We start from the raw sequence: 23,401 nt of genomic DNA, 5'->3' as shown, positions 1-23,401 counted from the left end.
TCTTTATTACACTATTTATTTATTGTTATTGTCTAGATTTAGATATCTAGATCTAGACTAGATTTTATATAGAATCATCTATAATATTATTAGTAATAATAGATCTAGATTCAGATCTAGACTAGAGATCTAATATTTATTTTGCTATCTTTTGTAGTCCAATCTGGAGTAAACATTCAGTCATAGAGCGCGCGGAGTCGTTGTAAAACATGAATTGAAAAGTAATCGAACATCACCGAAAACTTATGCAATTTTTTTCTAGATCTAGATATCTAGCTATTTGTTAATTGTGTGGATTTTTATAACATAATTTTTAGAATAGCCTGGTTTATTTTTTTAAATTTTAAACTCTGTAGATCTATAGAATCTACTCTATACTATTAAAAGTGAAACAATTTTCATGAAATGGTCTCTTCGATAAGTCGATACCCAAATAAATAAGAGTTACTTCCCTTGTAGGAAAAAAAGCACACGTCTGTGTTGAACTCAATAGTCATTAGATCTATATTATTATTATTGACTCACTATTATTGTAATTTGTATCCGTATTGTCAACGGTATTGTATATAGATCTAGAACCTAGGCTAGAATCTAGATCTAATCTAGATTTAAGTTTACTATTCACAAATGAATGCTGATCTAGATTTGGGTTTGAAGTGTGATGGTTTTATTAATTCTAGACCTGGAAATTTTTAAATTTAACACTAACGAGTAACGATGGTTGACAATCATATTTGAAGTATTAAACAACAGTCTAACAAGTTACACACAGTACTGACAGTAGTCATGAGTAGTCTAACTAATCTGTAATCACTGTAATCAGTTCAGTTAATCACATATCTTCAGTAAATTATTTAATATTTAGGCCTAGATCTAGTCTAGTAGATCTAGATCTAAATAAAATACTAAGACTAAGAAAGAAGTCAGCTAAACTTTGTTTGCTGTGTGGCCAGTGTTGGGTGGGCCTATTATTATTATTATTTGATTCAATAGTCAATAGGCCTTAATTTTAATAAATTAAATAATGTCACTTCATCTGCCCCATAGAATCTACATTATCTAGAGTCTAGAGAGATTATTTCAAAATAGATCAGTCAGACTCAGCTTGCACTTGGTCTCTTAAACTTAAAAGTTTTACTGACAAGTCTTTTGTCACTTTTTACTCAGTTTAATTAAGTTAAATTCCAAGTTTCATATTATTAGGTAGGCCTACTGAATTTAAGGCTAATTACATTAGGCCTATTATAAGCCTAACTAATTAGGCTAATTACTTAACGTCACATAACGAGATAATAAATAGAAATAAAAATTTTTAGGCCTAAACTTACAAGCCTAATATTGTTAATATTACTGAGGCAGACCCTCTTGTAAGTTGTATTCACTGACATTTGAATGAAATTAAATTTCCTCCTAATTTTACCAATTGCAGTTACACTGCAAGATGTATCACTTACAAGTTTTAAAACATACCAAAAATGTAAGGCCAAAACTGATTTTGGGACTGAAATAATTAAGACTATGGGTATTTGCAGTCACTTGTCTCATTCACTTGGAATAGATACTTCATAGCAATAATTATGATGGTTTTGTTTTATCTTTATGTCCCCACTTGATTATTTAAAAAAAAAAACATTTTTACATTACACACACAGCCTGACAACATAATTAATTTTTAATTTAATGATATTTTATACATTGTCCAAAGACTCCACAGTAGTTTGAACATGTAGTAATTATTCAAATTTATCTTCACCCATGTAATATCAAAAACATTGCTTGTTTAAATTATTTTATAATTTTTTTATTGTTTAAAAATATATTTCTGTTGTGTATATTCCCAGATTTTGATGAAAGATTCCTGACTGCATGTTAAAGAAATGGGTATTCGAGGCCTGACAGGGTTCATAGACAAAAACCAGCACCTGCTGCACCAGCATCAGCTCCATGACTGTCCCGTGGTTCTAGACGGGAACAACATCTACCATTACCTGTACCATGCCTGTCACGTGCAGTCCTACTTTGGTGGGGATTATGATATCTACAGGAAGAAGGTCGCTGAAACGTTTCAGTCCTTTCTCTTGTGTGGTATAACACCTTACGTTATCATGGATGGTGCATACACCAGGGACAACAGGAAGTTAAAAACATGCTTGACCCGAGCCACTTGTCGGATTAAACAGGTAAATGCTATGGCCTACAACCAGAAAGGACAGATTCTACCCGTGTTGGCTTATGAAACGTTCATACAAGTTCTAGAGGAATTGGGGATACCCCATGCTACTTGCCAGTTTGAGGCTGATCTTGAAATAGCTGTACTGGCCAACAAGCTCTGCTGCCCTGTAATAAGTAACGACAGTGATTTTTATATCTTTGATCTTAATGGGGGTTTTCTCCCTTTAGATTATATTGATTTCAGAGCATTACACAAAATAGCCTCCCCTGGTGATTCTTCAGATTACAGATTCCTACATTGTTATAAATATAACGTCGATGACTTTATTAATTCATTTGATGGGCTGAGTCGCTCATTATTGCCCGTGTTTGCAAGTATGCTTGGGAATGATTTTATAAGTTCAAAGGCTTTTTGTCAATTTTATTCACGCGTCAAAGTTCCAAAATTGGTGTCAAAAAAATTTGCAATGCCCCAGAGGCTAACTAGAGTCATAAGTGTACTTCATTGGCTACACACCCACGAGGATGATACTGACGTCTCTGTCATTAAAAAAAAGCTTTTGGACTTCATCAAACCCAGGCAGAAGGACAGAATTGAACAGAAACTTACGCTGTCTGTCAGCGGATACGAGGACATAAGTAAATTTAGTGGCTTTGATCTCTACCAGTTTTTCACAACTGGTGTGAAAGACTGGTGCTGGACTAGTAATGAAGATTTTTGTCGGTATAATGGAGCAGCATTTCCTGATTGGTTTCTGGAGTCGACTTGTCGTGGGGACATCACTCCATTTCTTCTTAACGCTGCCATCCTCCACAGAATTATTATCCTTACACAAGTAGAAAACTTGAGTTGTCCCCCTTCTTTCATTTGCTCAGCAGATATCAGGCAAATTATCTATGGAATTTTGTTCAAAGATGACCCACCTGGTAGTACAGAAAATAAAATATCCACCAAAAGTTTAGAAAATGCAAACAGTATCATCACTGATTTAACTGAATCTGTGAAAAGTATTGCAGATAAACCCCTCACACATGAAGACTCTGATAGCCTGTTTTTAGGTGTTGCCGATGAATGTGAAAATGAAACTGATGAAGAGATAGTTATTGAAGAAGAAGAATCTGCTAAGGAATGTGCGGAGAAGAGGAGAGAAAGCTGCGTACAGGAGTACAACAGGAAGAAGAGACATCTGCAGAAACTTTTTGTGGAGCCCTGCTACAGGCTGCAAGGGGCCAGCATCCCGGGCTTGAATGAGGTGGCTTTGTTGAGCCCCTGTGAAAAACAAAATGTACTCATGCATGTTTTGCAGGTTGATTCAGATTTCCTGGGCAGGTTTTCAAAAAACACTCAGCTGTACTTTGCCTGTGTCTTGTACTGGGTTCGTAAAGTAACCCCTAAAATAACATTTGGTCAGTTAGACAGCCTGATAGTCTGTGTTTTACTTTTGAAAGCACAACGACACCTCAAAAAAAGAAAAGCAGGGAAGAAAAGAACAACAGAACTCAAGGAGAAAGAAAAAAATTCTGCACTGCTGGAGAATAATGATGCTGAGAAAAGCAGTAGTGACAACGTGACCTTTGACATTGACAAGTTGTGTGTTGAGTGTAAACTGGAGGATCTTGAACAGCTGTGCCACAACTTAGACAAGTACCACAAAAAGTCACCGTCCTTCAACAACAACCACAAGTTCCAGCCTCAGATTCTCCATGCCTTCGCTCAGCTTCAAGCTGTGCTAAGTGACACCATTCATCTATACAAAGTCCTCCAGAGCCCTTTTACCAAACTGTACCCAGCTCAACTTCTAAATGGGACTTTTCTCTACAACTTTTCATCTGAGCTTACTCAAAGAACTCGGCCGGATGAGTTCATTACTGCCATGCTGGGTAGGTCTTCACCAATCAATGCTATGTACAATGAAATCAGAACTTTTCTCTTGAACTGTGCTGGGGTTGAGTGTTTTGAACCTACTGTAGTGGTGAAGAAGTCAAAGAAAAAGAAAACGAAAGCTAAGAGTAAAAAAAAAGTTGAAAAGGCTGTTGAAGATGCTGCTAACAGTGATGGAGAGAAAGAAGAAGAAATAGAAAGTATTTCTGGATTTGACATAGCTAACAAATTTAGCTTGCTTTGTATGGATTAGGAAAACAATCTGCTGTTTTGTTTTTTAAATGCTTGTACAGAAATTTTTAGTAGAAGTTTAATTTTGCCTGGTAATATTTTTTTAGCGCAATTTCCATTCTGGAGAATTGCGTTTATTAACCCGTCATTTCTGGATGTATGAATGTATGGATGGATGGATGGATGGATGGATGTGTGTCCGCAGCTTTAAGTCGTATCTCCTCCTCAACGAAGCAATATCGATGACTAGTTCCAAAAGCATTTATGTTAAGCAAGTTACGAGGATGAACATAGGCTATAAAAATTACGGGTTTCTTTCATGGATTTCCTGGAAAAGCCAAAAAACCTAGAAAAAAAGCAGTTTTTGGCCCATATCTCGGCAACCAGACCACTTAGCGACTTGAAACATGTACCAATCGATTCCTGCCATAATTTAGAACAATATTGCCGAAGAAAGTTTTCAAAAATATCCTTTCGTTCGGTCACAAAAATTTTTTTGAATTAATTAAAATTTGGACCGAATTAGTAGGCATTTTTTCCAACCACACCACACGCGTCATCACGTTCAATAGCGGCACCATCACGTTCTATGGCTTCGTCATCACGTTCAGTAGCTAGGCGCGCAATGGTTTTTAGTCATGTAACTCTATTGTAAATAAAACATGTAAAATACTGAAATTTTTTTTTAATAAAAAACGTTTTAATAACAAACCAATGGTTTTACTAACCCTGCTCTTGATTTACGCTACGACAGAGCTATTTTTAGATAACATAAGGAAATTGCGCTAAAATTGTCACTAGACTTTTTAATTAACTTGTTTAATTTTTGGAGTGGGCATTAAGAAAGTTTTAATTGGGACAGCATGACATAGCGGTAGAGCCCTAGATTGCTAACCTGAAAGTCTTGTGTTTGAATCTGAGTTCAAGTCATTAGAACATCCCTGAGTCCCCCAGCTCTGATGGGTACCTAACTCACATTAGGGAAAGTAAAGATCGCAGAAATAGGTGAACTCTCCTTCACTTGCTCCATGGATTGGCAGGTTCAAAAAGGGACTTTACTTACTACTTCTTTGGAGGAATGTTGTTGCTTCCCTTAGATTTGATTTCTGTATAGGGTTTTTATTAATATGAAAGTCCCTTCTTAATGTTTGAAAAGTTTAAAATATATTTTGTAAAAATAACTTAGTATACAGTGTGGATCATTTTTAGTCATTGTTTTTTTTTTTTACATTTGATAAACATAACTGTTTTGCTTTATAATTGTTGTATAATTAAGAAAGTATGAGCACATTTTAACTTATTTTAAGGTTAAAATTGTTAGTCATTGCCTCTTCAATGCTCTATTGTGGAAATGTGCAACTTTTTTATTACTGTGATATGTGCAGTATACTAAATGTTGAGTAGTTTATACTACAATAAAAATAATGATTTTTTTTGTTGTGAAACTATAGTCAAACAATACTGTCAAGTGAAAGTAAACATAAATCTCAGAATTCTATTTATCTATTACATCATTACTGGTTTTAGAGGTAAACTCTACTTCCCCTGTTGTATTGACTCTATTTTACTTAAGCTTGCTAAACGATCTTTTGTAAATAATAAATATATATATATGTATGTATGTATATATATATATATATATATATATATATATATATATATATATATATTCTACAAAATCATAATAAATTCTGTCATTGTGATGTCTAATTTCTATTCAAATAAATGTGTGATCAAGTTTTAAAAAACGAAACAATTTAAAAAGCATTTTATTAAACATTATTTATAATGGAAATAAGCTTGTATAAATGAACATGATTGTATAAAATATCAAAAGCGTTTGTATAATATGTTACAACTGAAACTACATTGTGCTAGAACTAACTTCTCTACAGAGACTGTTCACTCTATCTAAATTAACAAGAGCAATAAAATGGCAACAAGCAACATGAAGCTGAGGTCAGTTGACTTCAGTAAGGCACAGCTGTTGGTTGATTTAACTGAGGAGGCAAAGATAGATTGAATTGAATTTGCTGTTAAATTTTGTCATATTGTTTTCAATATAATTATTTTAAAAAACTATGCAAGGAAAGGTGTGAGCAAGAAGACATAGCAGATGTTCTACATAACTCCACCCTTACCTAAACAATCAGGAGTAACATGGTGACGGTGCTTATAGGTGTACTGCACCCCAACCACATGCCGTTATTTACAGACACAGCCCCCCATCACAAACCAAGTACTTACCTTGTCTTATTAGTAGTGGCACCCGACATCCACCTTAAACTATGTGGCGTCACTTAAAGACACCCCCCCCCCCCCAAAATATCACTCAGTTCACCTTGAGTATCAGTCATGGTACCTAACCTTTGTACCTCCGCCACCGTATCAGTCATGGTACCTAACCTTTGAACTTCCGCCACAAATCGAGTGCTCAGCTTGACCTAACAGTGGTTTTACCCCACGTGTAACCACGCCCCTCCCCCTCACACACAAATCGAATGCTTACCTTGATATTACATTTGTTACACCCCACACTTGCACCCCTATCCCCCATCCTACTACGAGTCTAGGACTCACCTAAGAGTTGTGGTACCACATCCTTCCAGTAAGTGCACGTGTCGCTCCTCAGGCCAGACTTCACGGTGTAAATGCTTGGCTGAACAATCTGCAGGTACTTCTGCTCGTTATGTTTATACTCTGGCCACACACTGCCTGGGTTCCTGAAATTGAGAGGGTGGAAGAAATTGTAAATCGACCGGTACATTAAAAGGTATAGGAAATAATCAAGGTTAGCATAACAAGAAAATAAGTTCGTCCTGCTTAGAATGGGTCATAAACAAACGCCTATGCTTAGACTGGACGGAAACTTTGGCGACGCATATTAGGGTAATGTTCAATGCTGTCTGCACTCGTTTCTATACTCATAACAGGGCAGGATTTTTTTCAGTTAATACAAAAATCTTTCCAACTTAATTTATCATTTAAAAAGTTACAGTCTATACACTATAGGCCTACACATCTGCATTCTAAAACAACAAATTGGAAGTTTGATTGCCGAGACATTAACTTCAGGAAAATCACCTAGTCTCACGAGCAAGGAATTTAATCTAGTCTGGAAATAAATCTCCACGTAAAGCTAGACTCAAACATCCGATTACTGGGTAATGGATATCAACGCAATGTAACGGCACTCAAGGTGACGGAGAGTCTAATGACCAAATCACTCAGCCAGCTTTGATGGCAAACTTGGCCATCCAATACATAACTCATCCAGTTTTGGTGAACGTCACCACCATTCCATAACTCACACAGTTTTGATGAAAGTCACCACCATTCCACAACTCACCCAGTTTTGGCAAACTTAGCCATCCGATACATAACTCACCTAGTTTTGGCAAACTTAGCCATCCAATACATAACCCACCCAGTTTTGATGAACGTCACCACCATATCACAACTCACCCAGTTTTGGCAAACGTCGTCACCCATTGCATGATGTCCTGGCTCATGACCTTCTCCCCGCTGGTGAAGTTTCCGCTGGTGTTTGACCACGGGGCGCCAAAGAAAAACGGCAGCTCTAGCCCGTGGGGTGCGCCGATCCACTGTGGCCACGGGAGGTTGCTAGCCCTGTGCTCGAGTGAGTACATGTACACGTGACCGCCCTGCCTGGAGAATTCTTGAGCGAACTCCGTCACCCCGCATTTGAAAAGGATGTCCCCGCTGTTGATTTTAAAAAAAAGGTTTTACTTTTTTCACTTTTTGTTGTTGTTAAAATGCTTCATAATTTGCCGAGAAAAAAAATGTCTTGTAATATTGCTAGTAATAGTGCCAGTAATGTTTAATTTTGTTATCTCCCCTTGGTTTCTAAACCGTTTAATTAGTTTTTAATGACTAATTAATTATCTAATTAAATTAAATATAGGTAGACTTTTATTGTTATCGAAGTAAAACGTATTTGGAAAGATATATATATATATATATATATATATATATATATATATATATATATATATATATATATATATATATATATATAAAATATAAATATATATATAGGCCTATGTATATATATATATATATATATATATATATATATATATATATATATATATATATATATATATATATATATATATATATATATATATATATATATATATATATATATATATATAATTATATATATAATCATAATAATACTATCACGACCAGGAATCCCAGTCAGGCTAAAACTCGCCTCTCATATGTAGATAGATGTATAAAACGGTGGTGATTTATTCTCAGTGCATGGCAGCCTCCCAATGTTTACTTCAGTGTTTAGCCTAGCGTGACACAACAAGTCAGGCATATCAGATGCCGACGAAGCACTGAGTCGGGTAATTACCCATGAAGAAAGGTCACATAACTATAGAAAAATGTTTTTCCCACACATTGAGCTATCATTTGAATTGAGCTGTAAAAATTCTTATGGTGGTTTTAAGATCAGCTCCAAGAATAGAATATCGTTTGAATAACTTGGGCAAGTACAGTGAATTCCTTGTTGGTGTGGTTGTGGAATGTGTTGTGGAATGTGTTGGTGTGGTTGTGGAATTTGTTGGTGTGGTTGTGGAATGTGTTGGTGTGGTTGTGGAATGTGTTGGCGTGGTTGTGGAATGTGTTGGCGTGGTTGTGGAATGTGTTGACGTGGTTGTGCAATGTGTAGGTGTGGTTGTAGAATGTGTTGTGGAATGTGTTGGTGTGGTTGTGGAATGTGTTGGTGTTGTTGTGGAATGTGTTGGTGTGGTTGTGGAATGTGTTGGTGTGGTTGTGGAATGTGTTGGTGTGGTTGTGGAATGTTGGTGTGGTTGTGGAATGTGTTGGTGTGGTTGTGGAATGTGTTGGTGTGGTTGTGGAATGTGTTGGTGTGGTTGTGGAATGTTGGTGTGGTTGTGGAATGTGTTGGTGTGGTTGTGGAATGTGTTGGTGTGGTTGTGGAATGTGTTGGTGTGGTTGTGGAATGTGTTGGTGTGGTTGTGGAATGTGTTGGTGTTGTTGTGGAATGTGTTGGTGTGGTTGTGGAATGTGTTGGTGTGGTTGTGGAATTTGTTGGTGTGGTTGTGGAATTTATTGGTGTGGTTGTAGAATGTGTTGGTGTGGTTGTGGAATGTGTTGGTGTGGTTGGGGAATGTGTTGGTGTGGTTGTGGAATGTGTTGGTGTAGTTGTGGAATGTGTTGGTGTGGTTGTGGAATGTGTTGGTGTGGTTGTGGAATTTATTGGTGTGGTTGTAGAATGTGTTGGTGTGGTTGTGGAATGTGTTGGTGTGGTTGGGGAATGTGTTGGTGTGGTTGTGGAATGTGTTGGTGTAGTTGTGGAATGTGTTGGTGTGGTTGTGCAATGTGTTGGTGTGGTTGTGGAATGTGTTGGTGTGGTTGTAGAATGTGTTGGTGTGGTTGTGGAATGTGTTGGTGTGGTTGTGGAATGTGTTGGTGTGGTTGTTGAATGTGTTGGTGTGGTTGTGGAATGTGGAATGTGTTGGTGTGGTTGTTGAATGTGTTGGTGTGGTTGTGGAATGTGGAATGTGTTGGTGTGGTTGTGGAATGTGGAATGTGTTGGTGTGGTTGTGGAATGTGTTGGTGTGGTTGTGGAATGTGTTGGTGTGGTTGTGGAATGTGGAATGTGTTGGTGTGGTTGTGGAATGTGTTGGTGTGGTTGTGGAATGTGTTGGTGTGGTTGTGGAATGTGTTGGTGTGGTTGTAGAATGTGTTGGTGTGGTTGTGGAATGTGTTGGTGTGGTTGTGGAATGTGAAATGTGTTGGTGTGGTTGTGGAATGTGTTGGTGTGGTTGTGGAATGTTGGTGTGGTTGTGGAATGTGTTGGTGTGGTTGTGGAATGTGTTGGTGTGGTTGTGGAATGTGTTGGTGTGGTTGTAGAATGTGTTGGTGTGGTTGTAGAATGTGTTGGTGTGGTTGTGGAATGTGTTGGTGTGGTTGTGAAATGTGTTGGTGTGGTTGTAGAATGTGTTACTGTGGTTGCGAAATACGTTGGTGTGGTTGTGGAATGTGTTGGTGCGGGATTTTTTTCTATAATGTTTTGTGCACACTGTACTGGTTGAGAGATGGAGGTGGGGGGGGGGGGGGGGAGTTTTATATTTGTTTTAGATAGCGACAAACTTACACGTGTGTATTTGAGGTTAGATAAGGATACACAATTAGACTGTGTCATATATGGGTGTGTAAATTAAACACGAGAAAATATATTTTTATGACGGAATGGATGAAATTCTAACATAGAGAAAAGGTGAGTCATCCGCTGGTCTCGGACATTACCCCCCCCCGGTAACCTAACCTATCCATATCTCTATCCCTAGTAGGTTAAGGGTCAATTAGTAGTAGTCCTATTGGGGGGGGGGGGGAACATACTGCAGTTTTTTGTAGGCGGGGAGGGAGGTAATATACAAGAGAAATTTGTCTTAGGTCTAAAGAGAAATGAACAAAAAGAATTTTTTTTTGTTGGGGGGGGGGGGGGGGGTAATGCAGTGGCGTAGCGAGGTCGGATGTCACCCGGTGCGGCACTTAATGGTGTCACCCCCCCCCCAGAGGCGTAACGACCCTTCCCGGGGACAAACTTTCAAATTTTCGATTTGCACCCCCCCCCCCCCATCAAACTTTCGATTTGCACCCCCCCCTTCAAGTTTTTCTCTATATATTTTGCTATTTTTGCCTTGGTGTCACCCCCCTAAATGGTGTCACCCGGTGCGGTCCGCACCCCCCGCACCCCACCCCCCTCGCTACGCCTCTGGGGCAATGTACAGGGGGATATTGATCTACCTGGTAATGACGGGTTGTGTTTGTGTGGGGGGGGGGGGGGAAGAGAGGGGCAATGTCCTGCTCCCCTTATATACACAAATCACGTGTTGAGAACTCCGGCCTAATGCAGCCAGTCATTGCACTTTAACACTGTACACACTCAATTCGTCGCTGTCTGCTTTAATCGTTTACAAATTTACATGCCGTGGGGTTTTAATTGGCTACTAACATACCAGACATTCCAAATTTTTTTCTATTCAACAGTAACGTTTTATAGCTCCGGCGTTTACACGTGTGACATGTATACTATACACGTCTAGAGAAAAAAAAACTAGCAGCAAATAAGTATGCAAGCGTAAATGGGGTGTTATTGAAATCATACTCGTTATAAAGTCTATGGTAAGCTTATAATAGTCATAGCTACTGCAATTGGCCTATAACAGTCATAGCTCTAGGTACATTTGGCCTTTAATAGTCATAGCTATAGATATTATATAGGATAGCTATAACAGTTGTAGCTGTCTAATTTTAAAAGTTTTCCACTTTTCTGTTAAAAATAAACCTTATAAATAATTCTAAAACAACAAACTTATCTATTCGACTAATAAAACACACATGTATTCAATTAGTAAAACACATGCAAATAAAAATAAATACAACACATGTCTATTCAACTAATACAACACATGTCTGTTCAACTAATACAGCACATGTCTGTTCAACCAATACAACACACATATCTATTCAACTAGTACAATATATATATATATATATATATATATATATATATATATATATATATATATATATATATATATATATATATATATATTCAACTTATACAACACATACATCTTTTCAACTAATACAGCATCCATATCTATGCACCTAATACAACATACATATCTATTCAACTAATACAACACATATCTATTCAACTAATACAACACAAAATCTATTGAACTAATACAACACAAATATCTATTCAACTAATACAACATACATAGCTATGCACCTAATACAAAGTCTGAATGGTGTCACTAGGTCGGGTGTTACCTGGTGCAGCAGCTGAGGGTGTCAACACCCCCAACACCCCCCCCCCCTCCAATAAATTTGTATTATTGGTCTGGTGTCACCTATTTCCCCCAACTATTTAATTACTTTAACTAGATAAAACATTTTTTGAACTGTAAATACCCCCCCCCCCCCCTTTAAATGGCTTCACCTGGTGCAAGTCTAGCCCGCCTTGTGACGCTACTGTAAAATCCAAATCTATCATTCAGAAATCGATAGGGCTGATTTAAATACAAAACACTAGCGCTACCCCTAACAAAATAGTCATCACAGGGTTTCTTTCAGGCATTTTCTAGGGGGGTACTTAAAATTTGAAATTCCTATGGGAAAGTGGGGGATGCTTAATTAGCTTACACCTTCTTACTCATTACTCAATCTAAACCTTATAAATAAACAACACATTTATCACAGAGCAGTATAAAAACCGCTGTGGGGAAACAAGAAATCTTCAAACATTCGACTTCCGGACGTGCAAGTGTTATAAATGTAAAATCTTTTTTCACCTTAGATCGTCAAGAACACCAATGTAATCAGACCTCCCACGCGCAAACTCGGCTGCAACGTTCTTCACGACGTTCGCCTGTTGGTAACTCGGGCCGACGGACTTGAGGATTCCGTCGACAATTTCTGGGTACCGGGTGGAGTTGATGTTGGGGCTGGATACGTTGAAGTCACCTGCGAAGCCGTAGAGTAGCCAATAGCTGCCCTCGTCTTTCACAACACCGGTCAGCAGATTTCTGTTACTTAGCTGGATATTGAAGGAATAGATGTTTGCAATGTAAAAAAAAAAAAAAAACAACAACAGTTTTTCTATCAGGTATCTCTTGAGGGGGGGGGGGGGGGGGGGGGGGGGCAGTCACCTTCACCCAAACGAAATAGAATTTGTATAGAAAATATATACTTTTGCCAGTGTCCGCCCCTCTCCCCCACCCCCCACCCCCACGCCCACCACGGTTATTTTTAGTCCGCCCCTTCCTATGAAAGTTTCAAGTGCTACCCCTTCCCCTCCTCCCCCTCCTCCTCCCCCTTCCACGCTTAGAAAAAGTCGGAAAGAAACATAAAGAACAAATGTAAAACTTTTTATAATAACTAGCTTAGCTGCACTTAAAAGCAGGAAAATAAATTAAACTTTCCTTCTGTAGTAGTAAACCAGTTGGTCGCTAAAATGTGTAAGAGATTATACGAGCTAACAGCCCCATTGTTCTAAAAGGAGACAGTTAAGCTCCTATTCAAGCGAGATTTTATAATTGCCTGTAACAAAGAATCAACGGCTTTCGAGTTGTTTTTTTTTTTAAATTGTCTTCTTTTAGTTTTAGAACACCCTCATTTCTATTGTCACAAATTTCATCCTCTACCCTCACAAAACCACTTATCTGACTCTCTACCCTCACAAAACCACTTATCTGACTCTCTACCCTCACAAAACCACTTATCTCATACTCTACCCTCACAAAACCACTTATCTGACTCTCTACCCTCACAAAACCACTTATCTCATACTCTACCCTCACAAAACCACTTATCTGACTCTCTACCCTCACAAAACCACTTATCTCATACTCTACCCTCACAAAACCACTTATCTCATACTCTACCCTCACAAAACCACTTATCTCATACTCTACCCTCACAAAACCACTTATCTGACTCTCTACCCTCACAAAACCACTTATCTCATACTCTACCCTCACAAAACCACTTATCTCATACTCTACCCTCACAAAACCACTTATCTCATACTCTACCCTCACAAAACCACTTATCTCATACTCTACCCTCACAAAACCACTTATCTCATACTCTACCCTCACAAAACCACTTATCTGACTCTCTACCCTCACAAAACCACTTATCTCATACTCTACCCTCACAAAACCACTTATCTCATACTCTACCCTCACAAAACCACTTATCTCATACTCTACCCTCACAAAACCACTTATCTGACTCTCTACCCTCACAAAACCACTTATCTCATACTCTACCCTCACAAAACCACTTATCTCATACTCTACCCTCACAAAACCACTTATCTCATACTCTACCCTCACAAAACCACTTATCTCATACTCTACCCTCACAAAACCACTTATCTCATACTCTACCCTCACAAAACCACTCATCTCTTCAATTCCCCCCCCCCCCCCCCCACCAGGAGCACGCCCACCACAACCATCCCAGGTCGAAAATAAAATAATTGTTATAGAAAATATGTGTCCCCCACCCCACACTCCCCTTTTTCCCGGAAATATCTGAAAGAAACACTAGTTCGAATTTTTTTTTTTAAATCAGGCGGTTAACTTGTTTACACCTCATTAGAAAATCCAATCTGGAATGTTCAACATTTGTAGTCACACTATTGAGTCTTGAACTTTATACACTTAAAGAAAATTTAAAGAAAACGCCCCTTTAACAGCGAACAAATAAATTATTTCTTTTTATTAAAGTAGCCTTATTATCACATTCCAAAAGTAGCTCTATACTAAAAATAGCTAAACATCATAGAAAACAGTGGGACCTCTCACGATGGTAAGTGTTGGCTTTATCCTTCCCAAAACCTGATGCGTATGTTTTATTTACAACTTAATAAAAACAAACATTCAAAATCTGTCGACTGTGTCCTGTGTTCTTAGAGACTATAACATACTTGTACACCAGTTTTTCTTTCTATCAAAGTAAAACTTCATATTTCGCACGCCCTGTGTAAGTTTTTTTTTTATTCATGACTGACGAAACATTAAGTAGTTGACAAATTGGTTTACCATAGAAAACAGTTAAAAATAGTGCTTGGTTAAAAAACGATCAGTAAGGAATGTCTTTGTTAACCCAAAAAACTTGTTTCTATTGAAATATTTATTAAAGACTTGGAAAATAACTTTGCTTTTCATCATGGGTTAGTGTCCCTGCTATTTTTTAAATAGATTTTTGTTTTCCATTATAAAACAAATTTTGATCTTTATTAATCTTTCGTATTTAACAAAACAATATGTAAGTAAGTGGAAATAACTAATATATAGGTCTCAAGCAATTAACCAGTAGTATCCTAATATATAAAAGCCCATGTGCGCACTTCTCTCTCTCTCTCTCTCTCTCTGTCCGCAAAATATTTTCGTAGGGTATCACATCAGAATCTTCAGCGATATATGGAGAACTTGACGGACTTTTGTTGAAAATAATATGGTAAATGTTTTAAATGTATAACCAACATTTTATTTAAAGAAGAAAAATATAAAAAAATAAAGGCGTATTCGAATGTAGAAAAACAGTTTTAATTATGCAACAGGAAAAGTGTTTATAGTTGTTAAAAAGAACCCATGAAACAATGACGTCACTAATGTTTATACATTAACTAATGACGTCATCTGCCGAGTTTAGAATAAAAAGAAATTAACTATTTCATTCAAATTTGATTTAGATCTACGTACGCTATGAAATGTATACAATACAATTTTTCCGGCCTAAACTTACAAAATTTATTTTATCTATTTGGATTCTAGATCTAGAGATTCTAGATCTAGACTAGATCTAAATCTGTGCAAAAACTAGACGTAGATGCTAATCTAATAAGTCGCTAGGATCTAGATTTAGACTCTATCTACTCTAGAATCTATTCCAAAAATAAATTTCTATATTAAACTATTTCAGGCCTTAATTATTTTATAGAAATCTTTGTTTGTTTAGCTATGGAACTGGCTAGTTTGGGATAAAAAAAAATTAATACTCCATATAAATAGCTGAAATAGCTGAAATGATAGTGTACTTTATACCACGCAGGTGGCGCGGGATCGAGACACACCGATTCGAACTAATTTTTTTTATATATGTGAATCTTCCAATTTTAGACTAAAGAAAGGAACTACTTCATTCAAATTTGATTTAGATCTAGATCTATAGATCTACTCACCAAGACGTACGCTAAGAAATATATACAATTTTATCGGTCAAACTAATACAAATTACTTAAAAACAACATAATGACCATTGAATAGCCAGATTTTTAACGGAATCATTTAAGTCACTTAATCAGCGTGTGCCTATATTATGTTAAATGTGTAGGATTTTTAGGTAATTAGTTATTTCTTTGCTTTGTCACTAATATTGTTCAGCGTGTAGTAAAGCACATTGCGTTTTGACCAATAATTATTTCATAAATTATTTTTCTCAAACAAGTACAACATTTTAAAATATATAGGCCTATAATTCACGTGAAACGGGTACCGATAGCTAGTTTCATACTAGTACTTCAGAACTTTTTGTCTAAACCTTAAAGGTATAACACAGTATGCTACATGTATGCAAGTAATGAAAATATGGTAGTTAGCTTATTTTATAAAGTACAATTAGACAATGCAACTATAACTGTAAGTAAAATTGTATTCTGTTATATTGTACTCTTAAATTTTACTCTTTCACGGTGTATTCTATAGTTTGGACCGAGTCAATTGTTTGAACAACAATTTAATTAAACAAGAACAGCTAGACCTATTTGTTTTACGGACGGGCTGGGTGGGCAGTTCTACTATGTGGGCATAACTCGGACTCTCTCTCTCTCTCTCACACACACACACACACACACACACACATATATATATATATATATATATATATATATATATATATATATATATATATATATATATATATATATATATATATATATATATATATATATATATATATATATATCTTGATGAATATCAACTGCTCTATTCTATACTAACCCTATCTCGAGTCATCAATTCACTCGGATGTTTGACCAAAAATTGACCATCTACGACTGGAGCAAACGGCAGATCAAAGTAGGATTCCACAAGCCCCCACTGGTTCTTGACCAACTCGATGGGTTTTGTGTCTCTAAGGCACTTCATGGGGTCTGGTTGTGTACAGCTGACAAAGTTGGCTAACTTCTTGGCTCTGTTCATTGCTTTATCTGTTGGCTAAACGATCAAAAGTTATTACAGTTTTGGGAGGGTTGTAATTATAACATTATAACCATAAAGTTAAGCGTTACAGCTTGAATTATTAGGTGTTCTCCCATTTTTAATTAAGTTTTTTTTTAAAATAATGTCAGTTTCATGCTAGTAGTACCATAAACATCACGCCGATTTGTAGATTGGCTTTTGATTTGTAGCGTCTAAAAATGGGAGGGGGTGGGGGGGGGGGGGGGGAATGACGCCACTGTTTGTATTTTTACACACACTTGGCATTCAATTCTTAGCTCTTAGACTCTGACGCAAGTCTTGGTTGGATACAAAGAGGAGGAGTCTCCCGTATAAAGAATTAGAGTTTATATACTCAAATGAGTTTCAGACTTCACTAATGTATTGTTTAATTAAAACTTAACACTACTATCTACACTATTTAGAACAGAGGTGTGTTCAGATTTTCCCCAGGAGGTACCCATGCCATTATTTAGAACGGAGGTGTGTTCAGATTTTCCACAAGATGTACCCACTCCTTTCCCATAATTTTCCTGTAGAGTCAGTGAAGACATACCTGGATTGCCCAGTATGCAGTTGGAGAGCCACTCATCATCATGGCATTCTTGAAGTACTGGCTGGAGTTAGTGGACAGGAGATGGAACCCCACGCTAGTAGCTCCTGCACTCTCCCCGAATATTGAGATGTTGTTTGGGTCCCCGCCCATGTTTTCCGCGTTGTCGTGAATCCACTGGCAGAATGGAAATATTTTTTTTTTAATTTTATCATGTTGGTCTACATCAGTGTTTCTAATTTGTTTTAAACGGTCTAGTATTATTATTAAATTTCAAAACTAATGTCCTGTCACCTAATGTCCACTCAACTAATGTCCACTTAACTAACATCCACTTAATGTCCAGTGAAAAATTTGCGTACACAATTTTTTTTTTGTAAAGAAAACCATCGAATATTAGATGTCTACAGAAATAATCCCTACCTTAAGTGCCAAACATATCTATAGAGATAATCCCTACCTTAAGAGCTGTATCTGTCTATGAAGATAATCCCTACCTTTAATGCCATACATGTCTACAGAGATAATCCCTACCTTTACAGCCATACCTGTCTTTAGAGATAACCCCTACATTGCACCATACCTGTCTATAGAGATAATCCCTACCTTTAGCGCCAATTGCTGGTCCAATAGCCCGACATTTCCTGGAGCTTCAGAGCTGTTCATAAACAAGAAGCCGAGTGCTCCAACCCTAAAGTTGAGAGGACATTTTATTATATCTCCAGTGACTATATATACGTATATATATATATATATATATATATATATATATATATATATATATATATATATATATATATATATATATATATATATATAGTGTTGTGTACGTGATAACGTGTATGTATTTATGTATGTGTGTCTGCCGTAAAAAGAATAATTAATTCCACTTGATATTTTACCTGTAGTTCATAGAGACGATGATGATGTTATTTTTCCGAGCCAACACGGCACCATCATACATATCCAGTGTGGAGGTACCACCCCAGAATCCACCTCCGTATATCCAGACCAAGATGGACTTGCGTTCTGTTGTGTCGGGGATCCAGGCATTCAGGTATAGGCAGTCTTCACTAGGGGGAGAGGACTGGACATTAGGGGAGTGGACATTAGGTGAGTGGACATTAGAGGAGTGGACATTAGGTGAGTGGACATTAGGTGAGTGGACATTAGGTGAGTGGATATTAGGTGAGTGGACATTAGGGGAGTGGACATGAGGTGAGTGGACATTAGGTGAGTGGACATTAGGTGACTGGACATTAGGTGAGTGGACATTAGGTGAGTGGACCATAGGTGAGTGGACATTAGGGGAGTGGACATTAGGTGAGTGGACATTAGGTGAGTGGACATTAGGGGAGTGGACATGAGGTGAGTGGACATTAGGTGAGTGGACATTAGGTGACTGGACATTAGGTGAGTGGACATTAGGTGAGTGGACCATAGGTGAGTGGACATTAGGGGAGTGGACATTAGGTGAGTGGACATTAGGTGAGTGGACATTAGGTGAGTGGACATTAGGTGAGTGGACATTAGGTGACTGGACATTGGGGGAGTGGACATTAGGTAAGTGGATATTGGGGGAGTGGACATTAGGTGAGTGGACATTGGGGGAGTGGACATTAGGGGAGTGGACATTGGGGGAGTGGACATTAGGTGAGTGGACATTGGGGGAGTGGACATTAGGTGAGTGGACATTGGGGGAGTGGACATTAGGTGAGTGGACATTAGGTGAGTGGACATTTAGTGAGTGGACATTAGGTGAGTGGACATTAGGTGAGTGGACATTAGGTGAGTGGACATTAGGTGAGTGGACATTAGGTGAGTGGACATTAGGTGGAGTGGACATTAGGTGAGTGGACATTAGGTGAGTGGAGATTAGGTGAGTGGACATTAGGTGAGTGGACATTAGGTGAGTGGACATTAGGTGAGTGGACATTAGGTGAGTGGACATTAGGTGAGTGGACATTAGGTGAGTGGAGATTAGGTGAGTGGACATTAGGTGAGTGAATATTTGGTGAGTGGACATTGGGGGAGTGGACATTGGGGGAGTGGACATTAGGTGAGTGAATATTTGGTGAGTGGACATTTAGTGAGTGGACATTAGGTGAGTGGACATTAGGTGAGTGGACATTAGGTGAGTGGACATTAGGTGAGTGGACATTAGGTGAGTGGATATTTGGTGAGTGGACATTTAGTGAGTGGACATTAGGTGAGTGGACATTAGGTGAGTGGACATTAGGTGAGTGGACATTAGGGGAGTGGACATTAGGTGAGTGGAGATTAGGTGAGTGGAGATTAGGTGAGTGGACATTAGGTGAGTGGACATTAGGTGAGTGGACATTAGGTGAGTGGACATTAGGTGAGTGGAGATTAGGTGAGTGGACATTAGGTGAGTGGACATTAGGTGAGTGGAGATTAGGTGGCTGGACGTTAGGTGAGTGGACATTAGGTGAGTGGACATTAGGTGAGTGGAGATTAGGTGAGTGGACATTAGGTGAGTGGACATTAGGTGAGTGAACATTAGGTGAGTGGACATTGGGGGAGTGGACATTAGGTGGGTGGAGATTAGGTGAGTGGACATTAGGTGAGTGGACATTAGGTGAGTGGACATTAGGTGAGTGGAGATTAGGTGAGTGGACATTAGGTGAGTGGACATTAGGTGAGTGGAGATTAGGTGGCTGGACGTTAGGTGAGTGGACATTAGGTGAGTGTAGATTAGGTGAGTGGACATTAGGTGAGTGGACATTAGGTGAGTGGAGATTAGGTGGCTGGACGTTAGGTGAGTGGACATTAGGTGGCTGGACGTTAGGTGAGTGGACATTAGGTGAGTGGACATTAGGTAAGTGGACAATAGGTGACGGGGCAATAGTAGAGGGTTCAGGAAACAGGTAGAATTTTAGGGAGAGTACCTATTCCACTTAGAGGTGGTACTTTATGCAAATTAAGAGAGATAACTTATACAACTTAGGGGAGATAATTTATAAAACCTAGGGGAGATAACTTATACAACTTAGGCGAGAAAACTTATACAAATTAGGCGAGATAACTTATACAACTTATTAAACGAGAGAACTAAGAAAACTCAAGGAAGGGAACTAATACAACTTACAGAACATAACGTATACAAGACAAGTGAGAGAACTCAAAAGAGAAACACAGATACTATTGAAGGGCGATAACTAAAAGTTCAGGCGAGAGAACTGAAGCTACTGTTTGATACCTTAAGTAAGTGTTTGCGTTCCACGCGTCCACGGCGGGGGCCCTGTTAAAAGTTTCGTCTATCGTCTGCCAGCAAGAGTTAGGTCTCACTGTCGTCTTGACAGTACTGGTCCAGGATTTTTTAGGCATCGGTGGCTGGAAACACAGGCAACATTTGACGGGGTGTTGTGATTAGCCGTACACGCAGAATTGATTTGCCGTACACGCAGAATTGATTTGCCGTACACGCAGAATTGATTAGATAAATTAGCTTTTCCCACAGAATTGATTAGCCATATTAGCCGTACCTACAGAAATAATTAGCCGTACCTACAGAAATAATTAGCCGTACCCACAGAAATGATTAGCCGTACCTACAGAAATGATTAGCCTTACCCACAGAATTGATTATATAAATTAGCTTTACCCACAGAATAGATTATATAAATTAGCTTTACCCACAGAATTGATTATATAAATTAGCTTTACCCACAGAATTAATTATATAAATTAGCTTTACCCACAGAATTGATTATATAAATTAGCTTTACCCACAGAATTGATTATATAAATTAGCTTTACCCACAGAATTGATTATATAAATTAGCTTTACCCACAGAATTGATTATATAAATTAGCTTTACCCACAGAATTGATTATATAAATTAGCTTTACCCACAGAATTGATTATATAAATTAGCCGAACCCACAGAATTGATTATATAAATTAGCTTTACCCACAGAATTGATTAGATAAATTAGCTTTACCCACAGAATTGATTATATAAATTAGCTTTACCCACAGAATTAATTTTATAAATTAGCTTTACCCACAGAATTGATTATATAAATTAGCTTTACCCACAGAAATGATTAGATAAATTAGCTTTACCCACAGAATTGATTGATAAATTAGCTTTACCCACAGAATTGATTAGATAAATTAGCTTTACCCACACAATTGATTAGCCGTACCCACAGAATTGATTAGCCGTACCCACAGAATTGATTAGACGTACCCAATAGTGGTTTTCGAAACAGCTTATAAGAAAGGGTAAAGAATAGGTTTAATGCAAGGTTTAGAGCTAACGGTTGGGTTAGATTTAGGGATAGGGGATGTTTTAAAACTAGGGTTAATTTAGCTTAGGAGTTGTAGCAACTCTGAGTTTAGTTGTAAGTAAAGTTTCCCTTTGAACCATTTTGCAAGTGAAGTAGAGTTCACCTGTATCAGTGATAGTGTGGTTAGCACTATGCCCAGCTGCCTTTACTTTCCCTAACGTGAACGTAAACCCGGATTCGAACAAACTACTGAGTTTAGTTATATGAAATTATGTGTAATTTCGGTTAATCGCTCAAGACAGATTTAAGACGATTTAGAAAAAATTCAAAATATCAGTAAATTACGTTTCATGAAGTATTTTTTTAGAAACCTCGTTATTTGAAAATGTTTATTAATTATAAAGCACAAATAATAAACGTGTTATAAAGATACAGTACTCCCCAGTGTTGTCGGTGTGTGGTCATACGTACAGAAAATAACATATGTAACCAAGTTACTGTACACAAATTACATTCTGATTTTTTTTAAATGATTTGTGAAGAGACACGCTGATGACAAACTGTGAAATTATAATCGGCCTTCATCACACGATAGACGCTGACGGGAAAATGTGAAATTATAATTGGCCTACTTCACATGATACACGCTAACGGGAAAATGTGAAATTAAAATCACATGATAGACGCTGGCGACAAACGTTGTCTTTATCAGCGAGGAAAAAGCCATCAAGACTTCCTGATCTCTGCGGCGATATCAAGCTCAGCACACTGAAGAAAGGGTCAGCCAAGTATGACGTTAATACAGATGGACGGGGGACGGGACGGGGGACGGGGCGTGACTATAGTCGAATATTGTAGACACACTTGGACGTGTCCATTAGGAAGCTCACACGTTAAAAATGTAACATTGATGATCATACCATATGTAAAAAAAAAAAAAAAAAAACAGAAGGATTTAAATTATTCTTAAAGTTATACCAGTAGTACTGGGATACGGAGGGGGGGGGGGGGGCGGCTGCTGTGGACAAGAGAAGCTAAGTGTGAGGCTGGAATTAATTACTTGCTTGGGCGTCTTAAACGGACGATCGCTGAATCATTCAGCCCAACACACTGCTAAGCTAGAACATTTTAAAAATGTGGCTTGCCTATAATAATTGTCTTCTAAAGCTCGATCATATTTTAGACATGTAGTTTAGAATTACACCCAAAGTTAGAAAATATTAGAAATGGGGCTTGCCTATAATAATAGTCCTCTAAATCTCGTTAATATTTGGACGCGTAGTGTAGAATTTCACCCAAAGCAAGGACATATCAAACATGTCGCACGTTTAAAATTACCCCCATAGCTAGAAAACGGCTAGAATGGCTCTACACATCTAGACAATACTAAATATGCGACCTGTCTAAAATACTTAACAAATTAGGTACTTAAAATACTCTCCAAAACTGGCGAGTAACCAATACTTTACCGTGCGAATAGAAAGCACGAAAACTTACCTTAAA

General features: G+C 37.8%; 2 protein-coding genes across 2 annotated transcripts; one reads left to right on the top strand and one right to left on the bottom strand.

Moving 5' to 3' along the window:
* The first annotated feature begins 1,845 nt into the window (after positions 1-1,845).
* On the top strand, positions 1,846-4,384 carry LOC131957337 (protein asteroid-like). Its single transcript, XM_059322071.1, has one exon. The coding sequence runs from the start codon at positions 1,878-1,880 to the stop codon at positions 4,305-4,307; it is 2,430 nt and encodes an 809-aa protein (XP_059178054.1). The 5' UTR covers positions 1,846-1,877; the 3' UTR covers positions 4,308-4,384.
* A 1,672-nt stretch (positions 4,385-6,056) lies between these two features.
* LOC131957358 (cholinesterase 1-like) lies at positions 6,057-20,997 on the bottom strand. The gene is made up of 9 exons (XM_059322098.1): positions 20,862-20,997; positions 18,544-18,714; positions 18,248-18,332; positions 17,645-17,818; positions 16,870-17,085; positions 12,652-12,896; positions 7,751-8,008; positions 6,866-7,008; positions 6,057-6,285 (listed from the first exon to the last, which is right to left on the bottom strand). The coding sequence occupies exons 1-9, from the start codon at positions 20,987-20,989 to the stop codon at positions 6,197-6,199; spliced, it is 1,509 nt and encodes a 502-aa protein (XP_059178081.1). The 5' UTR covers positions 20,990-20,997; the 3' UTR covers positions 6,057-6,196.
* Between the last annotated feature and the right edge of the window lie 2,404 nt (positions 20,998-23,401).

Source organism: Physella acuta, unplaced genomic scaffold (genome assembly GCF_028476545.2).
Source record: "Physella acuta isolate Inbredline_101_S28 unplaced genomic scaffold, ASM2847654v3 ptg001234l, whole genome shotgun sequence".
NCBI lineage: Eukaryota > Metazoa > Mollusca > Gastropoda > Physidae > Physella > Physella acuta.
Note: the sequence above shows the minus strand (reverse complement) of the source record. Positions and strands in the feature narration are given on the sequence as shown.

What these genes read in the sequence shown, in the direction of transcription:
- LOC131957337 (XM_059322071.1), top strand. Translation starts at nt 1,878, where the DNA reads ATGGGTATTCGAGGCCTGACAGGGTTCATAGACAAAAACCAGCACCTG.
- LOC131957358 (XM_059322098.1), bottom strand. Translation starts at nt 20,989, where the DNA reads ATGCCTAAAAAATCCTGGACCAGTACTGTCAAGACGACAGTGAGACCT. An exon ending in GGTGTTCTTGACGATCTAAG is followed by an intron (nt 8,009 to 12,651) that starts GTGAAAAAAGAT and finishes TAAAATCAACAG; the next exon opens with CGGGGACATCCTTTTCAAAT. An exon ending in TGTGGTACCACAACTCTTAG is followed by an intron (nt 6,286 to 6,865) that starts GTGAGTCCTAGA and finishes TTGCCTCCTCAG; the next exon opens with TTAAATCAACCAACAGCTGT.